This window comes from Phycomyces blakesleeanus (genome assembly GCF_001638985.1).
Source record: "Phycomyces blakesleeanus NRRL 1555(-) unplaced genomic scaffold PHYBLscaffold_22, whole genome shotgun sequence".
In the NCBI taxonomy this organism is placed as follows: domain Eukaryota; kingdom Fungi; phylum Mucoromycota; class Mucoromycetes; order Mucorales; family Phycomycetaceae; genus Phycomyces; species Phycomyces blakesleeanus.
This window is the reverse complement of record NW_017265155.1, coordinates 987484-1004845: the sequence shown is the minus strand read 5'-3', so window position 1 is coordinate 1004845 and position 17362 is coordinate 987484. Positions and strand designations below refer to the sequence as shown.

At 34.6% G+C, this 17362-nt stretch overlaps 5 protein-coding genes and 1 non-coding gene across 6 annotated transcripts; 4 read left to right on the top strand and 2 right to left on the bottom strand.

The window, feature by feature from the left end:
- Positions 1–4166: 4166 nt before the first annotated feature.
- On the top strand, positions 4167–7797 carry PHYBLDRAFT_172672 (hypothetical protein; the record flags this gene model as incomplete). Its single annotated transcript, XM_018436848.1, has 21 exons — positions 4167–4248; positions 4300–4354; positions 4406–4549; positions 4624–4694; positions 4753–4793; positions 4852–4899; positions 4958–5014; positions 5064–5118; positions 5177–5224; positions 5380–5434; positions 5478–5539; positions 5589–5643; positions 5920–5958; positions 6028–6276; positions 6432–6448; positions 6645–6699; positions 6872–6910; positions 7192–7227; positions 7295–7338; positions 7612–7655; positions 7723–7797. The coding sequence occupies 21 exons, from the start codon at positions 4167–4169 to the stop codon at positions 7795–7797; spliced, it is 1371 nt and encodes a 456-aa protein (XP_018287467.1).
- Positions 7798–8261: 464 nt separating this feature from the next.
- On the bottom strand, positions 8262–10037 carry PHYBLDRAFT_66610 (hypothetical protein; the record flags this gene model as incomplete). The annotated part of the gene is made up of 7 exons (XM_018441664.1): positions 8262–8329; positions 8365–8370; positions 8442–8485; positions 9012–9065; positions 9140–9228; positions 9301–9797; positions 9866–10037. The coding sequence occupies 7 exons, from the start codon at positions 10035–10037 to the stop codon at positions 8262–8264; spliced, it is 930 nt and encodes a 309-aa protein (XP_018287466.1).
- Positions 10038–11485: 1448 nt separating this feature from the next.
- On the top strand, positions 11486–12589 carry PHYBLDRAFT_172670 (C2H2-type zinc finger transcription factor; the record flags this gene model as incomplete). The annotated part of the gene is made up of 4 exons (XM_018436847.1): positions 11486–11717; positions 11778–12029; positions 12105–12258; positions 12286–12589. The coding sequence occupies 4 exons, from the start codon at positions 11486–11488 to the stop codon at positions 12587–12589; spliced, it is 942 nt and encodes a 313-aa protein (XP_018287465.1).
- A 363-nt stretch (positions 12590–12952) lies between these two features.
- On the top strand, positions 12953–14673 carry PHYBLDRAFT_172669 (hypothetical protein; the record flags this gene model as incomplete). Its single annotated transcript, XM_018436846.1, has 5 exons — positions 12953–13015; positions 13083–13561; positions 13636–13672; positions 13751–14187; positions 14322–14673. 5 exons carry the CDS (start codon positions 12953–12955, stop codon positions 14671–14673), a joined length of 1368 nt encoding a protein of 455 aa, XP_018287464.1.
- Positions 14674–15315: 642 nt separating this feature from the next.
- PHYBLDRAFT_172668 (hypothetical protein) lies at positions 15316–16939 on the bottom strand (the record flags this gene model as incomplete). Its single annotated transcript, XM_018436845.1, has 3 exons — positions 15316–16392; positions 16604–16683; positions 16840–16939. The coding sequence occupies 3 exons, from the start codon at positions 16937–16939 to the stop codon at positions 15316–15318; spliced, it is 1257 nt and encodes a 418-aa protein (XP_018287463.1).
- Positions 16443–16515, top strand: PHYBLDRAFT_t201. The gene has a single exon. It is a non-coding gene; the product is annotated as a tRNA-Phe (tRNA).
- Positions 16940–17362: the final 423 nt, after the last annotated feature.

The window sequence follows — 17362 nt, the reverse complement described above, 5'->3', positions numbered from 1 at the left end:
TGAGAATAGTAGTATATGTCACTTCAGATATAAAAGAACAGAGTATATGGGTTCCGAGTGCTGAAGTTTGATTATATGGTTATTATTTTTATTTTTATTTTTCAGTAGTGATAAAATAAGAAAGATAGTATGATTGGTATTGTCGGCTTTGAACGCAGTGCGAAGTTGTTGTTGGTACAGGGTTGAAAAAAGAAAAGAATAGAGTGGCGATGACTGTCGACTTTGAGAGCAGTGCGAAGTTGTTGTTGGTACAGGGTTGAAAAAAGAAAAGAATAGAGTGGCGATGACTGTCGACTTTGGGAGCAGTGCGAAGTTGTTGTTGGTACAGGGTTGAAAAAAGAAAAGAATAGAGTGGCGATGACTGTCGACTTTGAACGCAGTGCGAAGCTTATAGGGACACGAAGGTTTGACCAAGGGCTTATTTTTTGTTAGAGCCGCATATACAGTGAACAGTCGTCAAAAAGATAAAATAAAGAGTATTTCATTTTTTATTTTATTTTTCAAAAGAGTGCGCTTCCTTTTCGTATTGCGTCGCTTTCGGTCCACTTTGAGTTGCAATACAATATGAATGACGATCCCCAACAGGAATGAAGATCCTCGACTGGGATGGCGGAATGTCGAAAGAAGATTCAAGCCATGGTTAAAAAGATTTTTTTTTTGTTTTGGTTACAGCACAGTGAAGGGGTTTTGAATACACAGTCCTCTCTCAACGATTGTAAGTGAGTACCATACGGTCTTTAAACCTTCGTATGGGTAACAGTATCCCTGTCAATGGACCCTGCTATGATTCTTTCACTTGTGGGTACACAAAGGGTGTCTGCACCACCGATCAGTAATACCAGTTTACAAAATAAGACTTTTGTTTATAGGAAGTCGTAGGCTCTAATTTACCAATGAGCCTCTACACAGTCTAGAAGAAGACATAAAAAGCAAACCACCTTATATTCTATATTTTATAATGGTACAGCCAAGATATCGGTGGACAAGCTGGTTTGTGCGTCTATATGTGAAGAAAGACTGGGATGTATACACTGCACATATACATCTTGGAGACAGGTATTTAGCCCCCAAAAAAAAAGAAAAAATGCCCTTATTAATTTAAATTTTCTCATTTTTTTCTTTTTTACTTCTTTACACCAATTTACTATCATAATTTTAATTAATAAATCTGAAACAAAGACTTCAAGTATGCTATTTAATGGAACACATAAAAAGTATCCTATGTATTTTTCTTTTCTCTTAAAGGGCAATATAAAATATCATGACATATATTACACAGCCGTCCATTTCAAGAGTGTCTGCCAAAGTCATTGCCTTTTTTTGGAAAAAAGATTGTAGCTTTATTTGTACTCCACTCTTTGCTTCCAGCGTATGCTTGTAATGTCAGAATATAGAACGGCTTTCTTCATATAAACGTTTATACAAGCTGATATTCTGTTATGTAGAGCATATATAGATATATAGCTATTTTATAATATCTCTTATGCTAAATAATATTCTCTTTTCTTTAAAAAAAATATCTCTAACTTTGGAACACTCCAAATTGATGCCTTTTGGAGTGTCTGGTTTATGTATTCAACTAAAAAAAATTGTACTTTTAGAAACAACTCGTATTTTTGCTATTGGGCATTTAAAGAGCTTATTGAAGTGGTGCAAGCTTCCCGAATTTCAGGGTTCTATGCTTTTTGAGAGTGAAAAAATCGGATATTTTGATCAATATTCGAGTAATTGTAATATAATAAACCTCGAAGAGGTGGATCACAATGTGTCTCACCAGGTTACTTAAAGCCAAAAAAAAACATTGCTTATTTGATTCGATTTTTAATTTTCTATAATTGAAAAGCTATGATTACCATTGGTGTGCATTTGCATATGCTTGTAGAAATCTTAAAAAATATCATTTCCAGTACACTCATATTTAAGCTACCATAGAAAAGGTTCATTTATACAAAGGCTCCGTGCTTCAAACTAAAATAGTCTCAAGCGAACCAAAGCTAGACTATGAGCCTCAAAGTAATAAGTGGAATCATACTATACAGTACTGTAGCGCATTATATTGTATTACAAAACAAAAGTTATAAATCAAAGCCTTTAATCCAACAGAGTATTATTTCTAGGTTATTTGAGCATCCAGTTGAGTTCAGTATACAAGCGCAAAATATCAAAAGCACTAGATCCTATAAATCGATAATTAGTAATCGATAGCGTCTTGCTCCCAACCAAACAAAACCTATACATTCAGTAGCAATAGATTGTCTCTTTGCTTTCATATTGTGCCGTCAGTCAGTCTGAGCAATAACAGAAAAAAATAGTAAATAAGCAGAGCCTTTAAAAGGTGATTTATATATATGTAATAGCCATTTTACTAGCTTGATCTATCTGTGACCAGGCTAGCACAATTGCAAGCACCACTACTTTTTCATGGTAAATAATGTAACTTATATAAATAATTATAATTATTGATAGAATGGTGTATATTTGAACACATATAAATGTAAAGTGTTTCAGGCAGTTGGGTTATGCTGTATTAATTTCTCGGTTGGATTATGATTGGTTTATAAAGTAGTACAAACCAAGGTCGATTGACAAACACTAGGCTAGACCCTGTTCTTCTTTTTACTTTTATTTTACTCTAAGACCAATGCTTTAACTTGAGGTACCAATGACTTTCAATAGTCAGGCTGTCAATCCCTTCATACTGAAGCACTGAAAGTACTTTTCTTTCAAGAAAGTATTCCTACACTTTGTGTTTATTAACTCAAGACACTGGTGAAAAAGCTAGAAGAAAAATGGAAGTCTTTCACACGAAAGAAAAGAAAAGATATAAGCAGCAATTTTTTTCGGGTGTGCTTCTTAAACTAATAAAGTCACAGCATGTGAAACAAACAAACAAGAAAACAAACAAATAAATATACACAAGACTTTAATTAAAGCTTTATAATCAACACAACTTTACACTTCTTTATTGTAGTTTAACATCTAGCCGATTAATACTTTGTATATCAGTAGTACAGCTAAAATGAACACAGAGGCATATATAGTGTCTCGACAAGTGGCTGTTCAAAAGCATAAGCCTTGTTAACAGAATCACAACAGAAAGTAGAATAAAAAAGGGGATGGGGGTCCATAGCAACTGAATAATTTAACATGCATATAGTCCACCAATCGGAAGACATCATTTAAATGTTTTCATGCTAAAGTAAAGTCTGGACCACTATTGCTACTATGCTCCTCTAAGCCCCATGACACATGTGATGCTGCACGGACAGCACGGACCTTATGTGACATAAAAAAAACTAAAACAAAAAAAGAGGCAAAAGAAAAAAAACAAAAAGTAAAACAAGTGCCTGCACAGCACGTCCTTCAGAATATAAGTGATACTTCTTTAAAACCCAAAACCCATATTTTAAGCATAGATATTAAATAAAGAAGTAAAATAGTGATAATATATACATGTTGTCAAGGCTAAAAGATAAAAGAAAACTGAAAAAGAAATAAGAAAAAAACCGAATTTTATAATATATTATCAAACTATCATAATAAAAATAATAAAAAAGAACAGCAACTCATGATTGAGACGTCATGAGTTTTATAAAAAAAACACCTATCCAAACAGAACGCGTCAAAACAACTCTCTTCTACATACTATTAATACTTTATACACTTCTTTACTGCTCTCTCACAAACTGCTTTAATCAACATAGACGTTAAAGACGAATCATAACCAATAAAAATCCATTTTGCTAGTCAAATCTCAGGCTTTTATCATATGTAAAACAGTCAGTAGCAAGATATAAGACAATACGTCAAAACCAGTACACAGCAAAAATGAAATACTGAGGTCCAACACTGGTTTGACCATCAATCCATCCAAAGCCTATTCACACTCAGAAGCAAGAGATAAACTGACAGGACTTACTATATTTCAAGGAGTATATTATATTCATCAAAGACACATATTGTGAAGATTATATTTGTCTAGTCTTTTGACAAACAAGGTCAACGATAAAAAATAAGATCTCTATCCAGGCCTACAGGTATATAAAGGCTCGTTGATTAATCATTCACTGTCTTTGATATTTCTGTAGGGACTTTTCAGGCAAAGTCAAGCAATCAAGAACAGGTTTCCATCCAGGGCCACAGGTATACCAAGACTCGAGGAGCATATGCTCATTGTCTTTTGTATGCTTCTAGTGCCTTTCGTCCAGGTCAAGCATCAGGGATCCAATCAGAGTCCACGGTTATCAGGTATAGCAAAACTCTATGAGCAGTTACTCACTTGTTTTTGTATATTTGTAGTATCCATTCCATCCAGGTCAAGCTTCAAGGTTCAAGTCAAGGTCCACCGTTTCAGGTATATCAAAACTTGATAGGCATTTACTCACTTGTTTTTGTATATTTGTAGTATCCATTCCATCCAGGTCAAGCTTCAAGGTTCACGTCAAGGTCCACGGTTTTCAGATCAAGGTCCACGGTTTTCAGGTATATCAAAACTCGATGAGCAATTACTCCCTTGTTTCTGTATATTTCTAGTATCCATTCCATCCAGGTCAAGCATCAATGTTCCGATCTCCCAGCTATGGTCATAGGTATAACAAAACCATATGCGCATTTACTCACTAGCTTTTATCTATTACTAGTGTCAGCCATCCAGGTCAAGTGTCAAGGACCCGATTTCCTGGCAATGGGTATAGGTATAACAAATCTTTGTGGGAATATACTCACTAGTTATAATATATTTATAGTGTTCAGCCATCGATGTCTGGCGTCAAGGTTGCGATCTTCCAGCCAAGGTTATAGGTATAACAAAACATTATGGAAATATACTCACTGGTTTTAATATGTTTTTAGTGTTCAATCATCCAGGTCAATCAACAGGATTCTGATCTCCCGTCAATGGTTATAGGTATAACAAAACGTTATGGCAATATACTCACTATTTTAAATATATTTCTAGTGTTCCGCTAATCATGTCAAGCATCCAGGTTCCCATCTCCCTGCCATGGTTATAGATGTAAAAAATCATTAGGGACATATACTCACTAGCGTTAATATATGTCTAGTGTTCAGTCATCCAGGTCAAGCATCTAGGTTCTGATCGCCAATCCATGGTTATAGGTATAAAACAACATTATGGGCATATACTCACTAGTTTTAATATACTTCTAGTCTCTAGCCATCCAGGACAAGCATCAAGGTTCCGATCTCCCAGCTATGGCTATAGGTATAACAAAATGGTATGGGCATATATTTGCTAGATTTAATACATTTCTAGTTTTCAGCTATCTAGGTCAAGCATCAAGATTCCGATCTCCCCGCCATGGGTATAGATATAAAAAGCATTATGGGCATATACTCATTATTTTAATATATCTCCAGTCTCCAGCTATCCAGGTCAAGCATCAAGATTCCCATCACCCCGCCATGGGTATAGGTATAAAAAGCATTATGGGCATATACTCATTATTTTAATCTAGTTCTAGTCTCTGGCTATCCAGGTCGAGCTTCAAGGTGCTGATCTCCCATTATATGGTTATAGGTATAACAAAAATCAATAAGCAATCACACTCGGCTTTATTTATTTCTAGTGTTGAATCCATCAAGATCATGCTTCACGGATCCGGATTCAGTCCGTGGCTATAGGTATACAAAAACTCGATAAGCAATTACTCATTGGATTTTATATATTTCTAGTGTCTACTCATCCACGGCAATTATCAGGATCCAATTTTCATGAATTGTTATAGCTAACCAAGTTTCCTTTAAACCTTTACTTAAAACAAACTATACTCTTTATTTATACTTTCTTTTGATGGCAAAGAACGATGATCAAATATACATCCATTATGGAAGGTATACAAGTCGTTCTTGGCCATTACTAGCCTAGAAGTATATATGACTATTGTTTTTACTCTCCAGGCCAAACAGCAAGGATCAAAACTCAAATTTGGACTACAGGTAAACAAGTCTTCTTGAGCTTTTACTTACTGTCATTTATATATTTCTAGTGTTTTTTTTTCCTTAAAGTTCAAATATCAAAGATCTGATTTCAAATCAAGGTTACGGGTACACACTTTTCTCTCTGTCTTTACATGCTTTCTTTCGTATTGGCCTAGTGTGTTTACGATCTGGCTACACAATGAAAAATTTGTTTTCCTTCCAGTGCGACAGGTATATACATCTAGTTTGGCCTTTAGTTACTGTTGGCTTTATTTCTCTACTGGCTTCACAGTCCAAGCCAGTCATCATGGATCCTATATCCGTCCAGTGTTACAGGTATACACTTCTCTTTGGGATTTTACTTACTGTCAGTTTTAATTTTCTACTGTCCTTAAAGTCAAGGCCAACGACCAATCATCTGGTATCCGCCGAGAATTACAGATATAAAAATGTTATTGGGCCGTTAGTTATAATTGTTTTTGTTTCTCTAGTGTCCTTGCAGTCAAGGGTAACGAGCAAGAACCCGGTCTCCATATTGGGATATAGTGTTACACATCTCTTTGATTTTTGACTTGCTGCAAACTGTATTTTTTCTCGTGACTTTACAGTCAAATTCAACACTCAAGGATCCGGTTTTCATCAAGTTTTACAGGTATACAAATCTGACAAGTGCTTTTATTTAATGTGTCTTTTTTTTTGTCAAGTGCCTTTACTGTCTATGCCAATGATTCCGAATCCGAGCCCTATCCAGAGTGACAGGTATACAAATATGTTTGCGTCTTTACTAACTTTTAGTTTTATATGTCTAGTGCCTATACGGTTTAGGCCGAAGAACTAGAACTTGATATTCATCCAGACTTGCAGATATATATTTTTCGTTGGGCCGTTGATTATTGGCTTTTTTTATCTGTCTATTGTTTTTACTGTCAAGGGCAACCATCAAGGATTCGATCTCCATCCAGTATGACAGGTATATACTTTTCTTTGGGTTTCTACTTATCGCTTGTTTTTTTTTGTCTAGTGTTTTCACCACTCATGTCAAAGAACAAGGATTTCTTCTTCATCCACGGTTACAGGTATACAATTCTCTTTTAGCCTTTGCATAACGCTTGTTTGATTTTTCTAATTTCATTAATGTTTATGCTAAATAATAAGCATCTACTCTCCATCTAAAGCCATAGGTTTAAAAAATATTTTTAAGTATTATTTTACTATTTATTAATTAATTATTATTTTTTTAATTTTACACAGCCAAGGCCAATCGATTCTGGTTTACTGTCCTCTAGGGTAACAAGTATATGTACATACCTGATCGTTTACTTATTGCTTGTTGTTTCAAGTAATTTTTATTTAGTCAAACTGAATTACCAAAGTTTTACTATCTACCTAGTGCCCGAGGTATACAGATCTCATTTAGTACTCACATATCACTTATTATTCTGTCTAGCTTTTTTATAGTTTAAGCCAGCAATTGGGTTTTTAATCTTCATTAAGGATTAAAGATATACATGACTATGTGAACCTTTACTTACTAGCTATTATATTTTCTAGTCTTTTTACAGGAAAGGTCCACAATTAATATGAGTTGTTTATCCGGGGGGGGGGGGGGGGACAGGTATATAAATCTGCCAAAAAATCTACTTACTATATATTTGCATAATGTTTTTACAGTGGAAGCCAATGATCAAAGCTTTGATATTCTTTTGGGCTCACAGGTATAAAAGTCTCTTTGACTTTTTAGGTACTATCAGTTGTTTTGTTCTAACCCTTTCTTCTCCGTAGCAAGCGTTCAATGCTCAGCTCTACATCAAAGGTCGCAGATATACAAGAATCTTTAAGCAATTTACTAAAAATTAGATTTTTCTAGCATTTACATACACTACGGCGGAGAAAATGGTAACATGTTACCACTTTGGTAACATAACTGCCATTTTTTACTTAATAAAAAATAGCAGTTATTTATTATGTAAAAAGCCAAAACAAGCACTGTTACCATTTTTTTATAATAAAAAATGGCAGTTATTTATTATGTAAAAAGCCAAAACAGGACTGTTACCATTTTTCAAAAAAAAATCAAGCGTCCTTTCTTTCCTCTATGACATTCTTTCTTTTGTTCTATTGCTTTCAATTCTAGCACAACCTCTTATTTTTCCTTTGCAGCTTTAACAGAATGGTCTGTTTTTTATTATACAATATTGAATCGGGTTTAATTGAATTGAATCTTTATTTCAATGCATGTTTTATTAAATGAAAATGATAATAATAATAGTAATAATGAAAAAACAATTCCATCGGCCACTCGCAATAAAAAATGGTTCTGTTTAGCTACTGCAAAACATATGCAGTAAAACAGTACTATTCAAATTGTATTTCATATACTTTGGGTATTCTAATATATCTTAGATAGCACTTATTATTTTTTACCAATTTCTACAAATATACTAATATTAGAGAAAAAACTTAAAATAAATAAATAGATATAATATTATTATAATGCTTACCTTTATATAATATGCTTACTTGTTCAGTAAAATAAGCATTTACTCTAAGAATATATATATATATTAAAGAATGTATTAATATTTAAGATCTATATATAAGAAAAGCAATAAAACATAAGCACTATAAAAAGTCGTTATCGTAGAAGAAGAAAAACTTGAGCAAAGATTCAAGTCATATAACATGAAGCTAATTCGAATCTGATTCATACAACTGGAATGAGCATCTTGTTAGAAAGCTCAACGTGTTTATTCTACTCAATATACTTACATATAATAGAACGACTCCCAAGTATAATATATCAGTACAAAAATATTACTATTAATTTTTTTCTCAAAAAAAAGGCTATATACTATTTATATTTGAATATAGCAGAATTGTAGATGCTGTACATTAGCTTCAAATTCTTGTAATCACAACATTAGCAATCATATGAAAGAGGCCGATAAATTTTTTATATGAAAGAAAAAAGGAATAAAAAACATAAAAAGAAAAATGACGAGATAAGAAAAAAAATGCACTAAAGACAGACTAAAAAAATCAAACTCGGCCAATCACAGCAGACAAACTACGATCTTCGGCTTCTCTTGCAAGCAGGCTCAACACTTGCTGTGGGTGGAGGAGACCTACATAAAGAGTAAGAAGTTTATATTAGTTTTGTATTAACAGCGCATGAGAAAAAGCAACAATAGTAACTTACAGCACATCTGCCATTATGGGCGACTCAACATCACCAGTTTCTGACATATCAGGAGAAGAAAGCGAAGAATCACTTATGTCTTGCTGTGTCTATAGCATAATAAAAGGAAACGATGTTAATTAAAGTTTACAATATATAGATTTGTTAATTGATAAACTTACTTTGTTCTTCTCTGCCATTCTTCTCTTGTGCATCTGGTTGTCGCTCTTGAAGCTTTCCCGAAGAAGGCTTCTTGCACACCACATTCTTTTACATTGGTGGATGTGCAATCCACCATTCTTCGCCAACCTCTCCAAATGCATCATATAGTATTCCCTGTTTTTCTCTGGGATATTCTTCCATTCTTTTGAGGCCGCAGGATAGTCTTTGTCAATGATATCATGCTTTACCGTACGGCCTAATGTTTTGAGATGCAGTCTTTTTACTGTCAAATCATGGTCTGAAAGAGGGACTAATGGGGGCAAAGGCTGCCCTTGTGGAACTTCTTTGCAGTGCGCCTTCCAGTCCTGCTCGTGAAGAATCTGAAGCAACAGATTGTATTTTTGTGCTTCGTTTTTTTCTTTGAACTCGCCGCCAGTATTGATTACTTGCTTACCAAGCTGATCAGGGCACTCTGTGAGCTGGGCTCTTTTCACAGACTTGGCAATGCGCTCAAGAGCTATAAAAAATGTATGACAATATTAATAAAGTAAATAAACATCTAAGCACAGAATATATATGACTTACACCTCTGCTCAATAATGCTTTGTTGCATTGTAGTTAGATCTTCCGCACTGACTGCTGGCGCAAATTGATTGCTGAATTGCCTTTGAAGCTCGCGCAATGCTTGCTTGATTTCAGCAAGATCAATCTCAATCTTTTGAATTGAGTTGAGGAGAGTTGTGTTAATATCGGACATGTTTAAGTTTTTTTTAGCTATAAGCAGTGAGTTGAAAAGAAAAGGTGATAGTTTAGACAAGTAGAATAAGAGCGATTTGAGTTTGAGAAAGGCAACGATTTATTACAAGCAATTGATAGCTATTTATATGAAAAAGATACAGACAGATGTACAAACAAAACATATAAAAGAAGGGATGTTTATGCATTTGTATGCACCTGTCTGCACCTGTCTGCATTTGTCTGCAGTAGCTCATGTGAACATGATACAGTCTTTTTGTGTCGACACAACAAAACTGTAAGAAATATAAAGATAAAATGAATTAGACTTTAAATCAATATTATATGTATAAATGTTCATACTTTGCACCATCTACATATTAAATGTTTTAAAGTATATGATATAATAATATAACTCTATACATATTGCAGATATAGCATGAAATTTGGTTAAAGTTCTCGATGACAAAACCCTGTACCAGTTAAAATTATAACTTTAAATATACTCTACAGTAGCTATATAACATCTGAACATCATATAGTTAATTAGCCCCTTTTTATCAACATTAAAGTAAATGTTATGATACTCAAGTTCATATCATACTTATTATCATTATCGACTAAAACGCGTTTTGATTGATGCTGTCATCAAAGGTAAAAATAATTTTAACTGTCATTACTATTATTTACCAAGAGGCATTTTTGACTGAAACCGTACATTTTTGAAAAAGGTGTGCTTTAACTCACATCGGCACTTTCAATTAACACCCCTTTCGATCAGTAGTGCTTATCTTGATGATGTCAGTAAAAGAGTATCAGACTATAGCCCTCATTATCTATATCTATTTCTTTAAGTTTTATACATAAACAAGAAAATAATGCTATTAGCTAAATATATATTCACTATCTCAAAAATATTATTAGTACAACACAGATAATATAAATATGTCTTTTCTACCAATGTGTTTAGACAGTACTACTTTTTTTTTAACTGTTAATTATTAGAAGGCTGTTTTTCTTTGCCTTTGGTATTAGAGAGTAATTGATAATTTATTTAAAAAAAACATAAATTATTTGGTCATTAATTATCCTAAATATATATATACCTTTTTATAAAGCCCAAAGAATATCTAATCGCTCACAAGTAAAGAGTACGTGTCTGTTTCACCGGTGCTCTTTTAATGGTACCCCCTTGTCAACCAAGAAGTATTTTAACTTACATCATAATTATTAATGAAGAAGAATCTTTCCAACCATGGGAATTATTTACTGACAGGTGTTTCACCTAGCATTGACATTACTGTAATTATTGCTATATCATCACTATGAGAGAGAAAAAGAAAAAGAGCCGCAAGCATTTTGGTTAAAAAATAAAGAGTATATAAAGATGTCTTTTACATTTAATGAATAGCACCAAAATCCTCTTCGCAGCTTTATTTTATATATTACATACGTACCAACCCAACCAATATGTCTTCTTCCAATGCCAGCCAGCAGAGAGATAGAATATCTACACAGCAATACCAATGTGATCAATGTGTCTTGTTTTTTGATAACTACCAGAAGCTGCAAAACCACAAGAGAATTCACAGAGGAGATTCAGCAACAATGACTGAAATTGACCAGTCTATTCTGGATGATGTTGACATGTACCATGACGAAAATGATACTAGTAATGAAGATGAATCTGTTAGCAATTCAGGTAATGAAAAGAGCTGTAATTGTATTATTTATTTTTTAATTACTAAATAATGTATTACAGAATATACTATGGAGTCTATGGAGCTTGATAATACTATTTCATATAAGTGCGCATGTAATTTTGAGGACAGTGAGGGTGAAGCTCACATTTACAACAGCAGCCAAATCAGTACAAATACTTTTACCAAGGCCGAGTTGATGAGTATTCATCTGTCTCAATTGATGCTACAGCATAGAATTGCTAGAGCAGCATATAGAGACATTGTTCAATTTATAAACACTGTCATCCGAGACCATGACGATATAATGATGGGTAAAATATTATATTTTCTGTTACCTTGTACTTTAATTCCAGATCACTAACATGTAGTGATATTGTTTTTTTTAGAACCTGGGGCTAAGATCAGTCATGGCAAAACTGTTGATGCTTTGCTCAAGTCAAAGTCAAGTGTCAAGAGCCATGAGTATGATGTCTGCTCTAGTGGTTGTCGATTGTATGGCATTAATGACGACCAGGAATCTTGTGTTGACTGTGGCAAACCGTGATATAAGACTAATCCCAATCAAAGTCAGACACCAGCCGCCAGTATGAAACTTATGTCAGTTGGGGATATGCTTTCTCAAATGTTGGCAGATCTAGCCACAATAGAACTCCTCTGTTACAGAGCAAACCGGGAATCTGTAGCTGGTCAGCTAACTGACATTTTTGATGGTGACAATTACAAGCAGTTGGTGCAGCAGGGCCTGTTCTCCAATCCTGATGATATTGCCATTGGGCTTTATACCAATGGGTTTGTTAATCAAAAGAAAGGCAAAAACTCATATACCATCATCTATTGCATAATATTCAACCTAGACCCATCCATCAGGTAATTAATTAATTTATTACTATTTATTATTATTATTACATTTTTTTTAAAAAAAATTACTAATAAAATACTTAGATATACCAACAAATACCTTTTGCAACTGGCAATCTTGCCTGGCCCCAAGAAGCCAACTCATTTGGACTCCTTTCTTATATCCATCATCAATGAATTGCGAGATCTTGAGGCACATGGCTTGGTTGTCAAGCACAATGGAGTGGAGCTTTGCAGATCCAAGGTCTATCTTCTGCTTGCTTCTGGCGATATTCCAGCTGTAGCTGATATGGCCCACATTGGTTCCCATATAAGTTTATTTGGTTGCCGTTTTTGTGAGACCAAAGGCAAATGCCCTACTAACAGACGGCATGGCATGTACTTTGATGACATTTCCGCCCGGTTAAGACCTTTGGAAGACTTCAAAGTAGGCAACCCTGTAAGTATACAAATGTTCAATTAGCCATCTTTTTTTTATACTAAATAACTGCTTGTAATATTCGAAGAACATATACCAGCCGAGCATATATACCCAACTCTCAACCTTCTCTGAATCATCATTTTTTGCATTAGATAAACTTCATTTAATTGCAAGAGGGATTAGAAAGCTTGTGTACGACCTGATTACCGTCACCCTCACAAAGGAAACCAAATTTTATTATACCCATCTAGACAATACCCTCAATACCACCAAATACCCTTTTCATATACCAAGAGCAGACCTTGTAACAATTGGAAACTGTATTACCAGCTCACGAAAATATATACCCACCTTATTTCAAGGCAGTTTTGACAACATATTTGCCAAGATTGATGATACTCGTGCAGTGGACTGGCTTGACTTTCTCTTATATCTTGTCCCCACTTTGGTTGTGCCTTATTTACCAAATAGGGCTGTCAAAACAGCTCTATTATCTCTCGTGAAAGGTTGCGCACTTGCCTTGCAATGGACGTTGACATCAGAATTGCTTGATGAGATGGAGTCGTAAGTTATTATACGTCTCATATATTATCATTACAAATAGCTGATTGTTACTATTTTTTAAATATTAATAATAGATACTTCAAGCACTGGCACTCGTTTTTATACCAACAAGTCCAGAATAATACCCTGTCTCGTAGTGTTTTCTGACCAGTGCAACATTACCTGGTCCATATACCCTATATCATCAAGCAGCAAGGCCCCCTGCGATGCTACTCCACTCGCTCAATGGAGAGAGTAATTGGTGTCTTCTCAAAATTGATAAAGTCCAAATCAAAGGGTGGCCGAAATGCCAGTTTTCTCGTTGAGCAATTTGCAATTCACAATTATACCAGCATGGCAATCAGCATCTGTGATGAAATCAACCTCATTTGGCCAAAGCCATATGGAAGAGAGAGCTACATGGACCTTCCTAATGATCCTAGTGGTGCGCAGTTGTGGGAGCCGTTTCATCAGTTTGTTAATTTGAATGATGATTTGGTGGAAGGTGTAGGCGGCCCTAGTGTGAAGGAAGCTTTATTGAAATACTACTGGAGAACAACAGGCTTGACTGGCCACGAGTTTGGTGACTCTGTTGTTGTTGTAGCTGCACGTCTGTGGATGGACTTGACTGTATATTCCTCATGCATGTACCGAAGAAAGAAAAACGAGACCAGCCGTGGCAACCATTACATGATGTTTACTTGCCCCTATTGAAAGTAAGTATAATATTTTTGATATACAATCAAAAGTTGCTTACATTCTATTTATTTATTTATTTTAGCAAATGTAATATAATTGTTCACAGCTGGCTCGTCAGTACAGTACAGTTCTACTTTCAGCATGTAGATTTCTATGGCTTCCCACACTTTTTTGCTTTTGTGGAGGTCATGAAGGAATATGACGCGGCTGGCCATGACTCATCAGTACCTATTGTCAAACAAAAGTCACAAAGCACCCATACACTAGGCCACCAAACGCAACCGACTTATGCAGTTATAAGTATAAATGACATTTGTCATCAAGCTGGTCTGGTCCAATACCCACCGAATAGAAACCAGTTTTATGTAATCGTGCCCTATTATATCTTTAACAACAACATGCACATTACTAAAGGCAATCTTTCCATTCTGTAATTCTTTTTATTTTTATCTTATTTTTCTATATGTTCTATATCTTTATATTTTTTATATTTTTTATATCATTCTTGTATCTTATATTCTTTTTTTAATTTTCTCTATTTCTTATGTTTTTTTTTAATCTCTATATGCCCTGTCTTTCTTTTCTTCTTTATATACTTCAGTTTTTTTTCTATTCTCTATACACCTTATGCTTTTCTCTTCATTTCCTATATGCTCTATATGCCATTACGCGATTTAAATAAAATTAAATTGTCAATTCATCAAGATAAAAAGAATATCTAAAAAAAAACGTAGTTTAAAAAATAAAAAAAATGGCAGTTATGTTACCATTTTGTTCACACATTCCAAAAATTATTAATCTTAATAATTGTTGACATCTTTGATATTCAATAAAACATATATTTCAATACTCAAAGTGGTCATTACAACTTACAAACATTTTTTATAGTATTGAGAATATTGTACAGCAACAAAAAAGTGTTTTCATGTTACTTTTTTAAATTGCTACAAATGACATTACCATCTTACAACAAATGGCGGGGATTTTATTGGGTTTCGACCAAAAAAATGGCAGTTATGTGCCTACTTTTGGCCCAACTGCCATTCATTCCGCCGTAGTGTCTATTGAAAGGTTACTCATTCAATCATAGCAGTGAGAGCATCAAGGGCACATTTTTTGTTTGGAGCATCACCAAAGTGCTCAGCTACTAGTCGGACAGGAATTTCCTCAAGTCCAATCCATCCTGACTGGACAAAGAAGTGTGCAACTGGCAGGACCAAGTGAGAATGCAAAAACTTGCGAGCTTGGAGACAGCGGGCATTTTGGAGAATCAAAGCCTGGGTTTCAAGACCAGAGACAGACAAGTTGGCAAACTTGAGATCAGCAACATTTTTAGAATCAAGTGTATCAAAGTTGTTGACAAGAGAGATCTTAGCGCTAACTAATTGGGACTTAAATTCCTCAAGATACTGCATATGGACAAGAACGCCAATCACCTCACAAGCAGGAAAATTAATATCTAACAAGCAACCAGTATCAACAACAAGAATGCGGAGAGAGCGGCACACTTCACTGTGCATAATACGATGTGAGCAAGGAATATAAACATATTCAAAACCATTAGAACCAGTTTTGTCAGAGAACAGTCTTTGAGATGTAGCAATCTGGCAGGCAGAAGGAACTTGAGATGTCTTGGCTGGCAGAATCAAGCTTGTTTTGGTAGCCCAAGTGGAGGCAGCAGTTCCAAGATCTGCAGTTGACTGGGGTGCAGGAAGAGAAGCAGAGCTGGAAACAGAACCAGTCACATTGTTTTGTAATAATTGAGATCTGAGATCGGCATTCTCCTGCTGGACATTAGCTAATTGAGCATGCAATTGGAAATTTTCAGCAGCAAGAGATTCCAAATGTGTTATACATTCGTTAAGTGCATTGAACTGTGACTGCATACTGGTTAAAAACGTCACAAGTTTGGCTGACAGACTTTGCATGCAATTAGTAGACAACAATTGCGATATGTTTGGTAATGATCTTGAGATGGCAGCAATCAGCAGAGAAAAAGTGAAAATCGGTGATAAAATGGAAGGAACGATAGGAAAAATTTTTTTGACAATGGATGCGGTGGTGGGAAGGGTAGATGCGTCATGTTTGACAATGGATGAAATCATTGAAGTAATATTTTGGATGGATTGATAATAGAATTGTATAGATGCAAACTATAAAATATTTAAAATTGTACAATGTAAAGCTAATATAAAAGAGAAGTGCCGCAATAGCTCAGCTGGGAGAGCGTTAGACTGAAGATCTAAAGGTCGTGTGTTCAATCCACACTTGTGGCATATTTTGTCTACTTTCATGTAGAAAATTAGTATCTGGCTATTTTGTCGGACATTATTTTGATGAATCCGAGAAATCGGGATAATTGACCGCAGCAGTTCTGTATGTCAAAGATACTTCATAGATAACGAACCGCAGTAATGTCTTGTAAAGATTAACCACAGTAACATCTTCTGAGCATCAACCACAGTAAAAGGACTTCTCTTGTAATTAAATAGAGTATAATAGTTTACTGCAGATAATGTGCAGTATTAGTTTAGAAAACTATATAAGACAATTCAATTCCTATTAATAAAAAGCACCTTTTATCCTCTCTTCGATTTTACATATACTCTCCGATCCCCAATGGGTTTGACCTTTTGACTTTGCTATAGTAAAAGGAAGACCATCCCAGATCAGGAACGACAATTTTGTCAGAGTTGACATTGGTAACCAAAATCAGGATTTATAAGCAACCAGTAATGGTTGACTTTTTAGGATAAAAGATCTTGACTTTGCTAATTGGTCTTTCACATATGTTTTAGATGTTTAAGATGGTGAATATACTTGTAGAAGATATTACTGGACAACAAGCATCTAAGACATATTATTGTAGCTATTCTTTTAGCCAGAAATCAATTATCATTTTGTATAAATAGTCAAGTAATACATTTAATAAAAAGCATCTTTATTCTTATTTAAAAACTATTCATAAACTTGACGATTCCCAGTCGTATTGATTTTGCGATTTAGTTACAAGTGCTAGAAAAAAATACCAGATTGAGACTTGACAATTTTTTGCTATGCCCAATATTGCTGTTTTCGATCTGGGTTGTTCTTCCAATGCTATAACACAGCCAAAATTGGTCA